This window comes from Rhincodon typus, chromosome 39 (assembly GCF_021869965.1).
Source record: "Rhincodon typus isolate 14 chromosome 39, sRhiTyp1.1, whole genome shotgun sequence".
Lineage (NCBI taxonomy): Eukaryota > Metazoa > Chordata > Chondrichthyes > Orectolobiformes > Rhincodontidae > Rhincodon > Rhincodon typus.
In genome coordinates, this window is record NC_063370.1 from 5,765,931 (window position 1) to 5,768,290 (window position 2,360).

General features: G+C 58.3%; 1 protein-coding gene across 2 annotated transcripts in view; it reads left to right on the forward strand.

Annotated features, from left to right (window-relative positions):
* Positions 1-1,619, forward strand: part of LOC109917115 (B-cell lymphoma/leukemia 11A-like) — a 40,782-nt gene extending 39,163 nt beyond the window's left edge. For both annotated transcript variants that reach the window (XM_048618175.1, XM_048618176.1), the window contains exon 4: positions 765-1,619. In XM_048618175.1, the coding sequence (XP_048474132.1) occupies positions 765-1,619 (855 nt within the window). The remainder of the gene's footprint in view (positions 1-764) is intronic.
* Positions 1,620-2,360: the final 741 nt, after the last annotated feature.

Sequence of the window (2,360 nt, forward strand, 5' to 3'; positions counted from 1 at the left end):
CCATGCTAAATTACCCATAGTGCCCAGGGATGTGCAGGTTAGGGTGGGTTGGCCATACTAAATTACCCATAGTGTTCAGGGATGTTTAGGTTATATGTGTTGGACATGGAAAATGCAGGGTTGGGGAACGGATCTGGGTGGGATGCTCTTCGGAGAGGTGGTGTAGACTTGTTGGGCCGAATGGCCTGTTTCCACACTGTAGGGATTCCATGTGCAGGTTAGGGTGGGTTGGCCACGCTAAATTACCCCATAGTGCCCAGGAATGTGCAGGTTAGGGTGGGTTGGCCGTGCTATATTGTCCCATAGTGCCCAGGGATGTGCAGGTTAGGGTGAATTGGCCATGTTAAATTACCCATAGTGCCAGGGAATGTGCAGGTTAGGGTGGATTGGCCATGCTAAATTACCCATAGTGCCCAGGGATGTGCAGGTTACAGTGGATTGGCCATGCTAAATTACCCATAGCGCCCAGGGATGTGCAGGTTAGGGTGGATTGGCCATGCTAAATTACCCATAGTGCCCAGGGACGTGCGCGTTAGGGTGGATTGGCCATGGAAAATGTGGGTTATGAGGATAAGGCGGGGTGCTGTTCGGAGGGTTGGTACTGACTTGATGGGCTGAATGGCCTCTTTCTGCACTGCAGACATTCTACAATAACTGTGAGGAGGGGTAAGTGTAAAGGCAGGCCTGTACTGTTGGTGCGGTCCTGGTTTGCACAGTGATCACATTCACAATAACTCCTGTTTGTACATTGTGTATTACAACAGGTAAAGGTGCTGAAGGAGGAACCGGAGCCAGAGTTGGGTGAAGACCGGCAGCAACCAGGGGAGCTGAAGGACTGCCAGGCCAGCGAGGCCCTGTCTGAGTCAGAAGGCCTCCAGTTGGAGGGGGACAGTGACCTCGCCAATGGTGAGACGGAGTCGGCCGGCGGGGAGGGGGCCTCGCCGCACGGCCTGGCCAACGGCTTCGGCTTTCACTCCAGGCGGCTTCTGACTCCACCGCCGGGCCCCAGCCTCCTGAGGGGGCCCCTCAAGGCCGAGAAGGACCACCTGTCGGAGGAGGCCAGCCGGAACTTCTACTCCCGGTGGCTGGCCGATTGCGCGGCCTCCCGCAGGCAGCCGGGGGTCCCCCCTCCTCCATCCTCCTCCTCCTCCGCCATCGCCGCCGCCCGGGCCTCCCCGTCGTCCGAGAACTCCGGCGAGAACGCCGGCTCCTGCTCGTCTAGCCCACCCCGGGCGGCGTCGGCAGACAGCGGGACGGTCAGCGGGCACAGCACCCCGAGACGGCTGGGCGCCGGGCGGGGTGCGGGCGAGGGGTTGGGAGGGGGTACCCGCCGGCGCAACACCTGCGAGTTCTGCGGCAAGGCCTTCCGCAACGCCAGCAACCTGACAGTGCACCGGCGCAGCCACACGGGCGAGAGGCCCTACCGCTGCGAGCTGTGCAGTTACGCCTGTACCCAGAGCAGCAAACTGACCCGGCACATGAAGACGCACATGCAGCCAGGCAAGGAGGTCTTCCGCTGCAATGCATGCAATATCCCCTTCAGCATCTACAGCACCCTGGAGAAGCACATGAAGAAACGCCACAGCCAACTCCTCCAGGAGCCCCAGCTCTCAAACTGAGGCGGGTGGGGGGTTTGGGGGTGGGGGTGAAGCAGAATCACAGCGGGGATACAGGACCCCGACAAGAGAGGGAAAGACGGGAGGATGCAGTGAGGGAAAAAAATTTCCCTTGTACAGAGCTCCGGAGTATAAAGACCAGGATAGGGCGTGATGGGCTGAATGGCTCGGGTTCCAATTGGTAAGAGTTTGATACAAGAACCCACCCCGCCCCACAATCTCAAGATGAGTGTCCCTCCTTTTTCCACAGCAAACACCTCCAAGAGCCCCAGCTCTCAAACTGAGGCGGGTGGGGGGCTTTGGGGTGGGGGGGAAGCAGAATCACAGCGGGGAAGGGCTTGGGATACAGGACCCCAACAAGAGAGGGAAAGACGGGAGGGTGCAGTGAGGGAGAAAAATTTCCCTTGTACAGAGGTCCGGAGCACCAGAATAGGGCGTGATGGGCTGAATGGCTCAGGTTCCAATTGGTAAGAGTTTGATACAATGGCCCCCACTCAAGATGAGTGACCCTCCTGTTCCCTATCCCATATGTTTATGAACATTTCTGGCATTTAAACCTTAATCTTGGCAGTGTGGGGTTGGGGGCTGGTGGGTTCCTGTAAAAAACCTCAAGAACCAAGTGACTACACAGTGCATGGAGCTGGAGGGACACAGCAGGCCAGGCAGCATCAGAGGAGCAGGAAAAAAGCTGACGTTTCGGGCCGGGACCCTTCTTCACAAATGGGGGAGGGGGTAGGGAGCTGG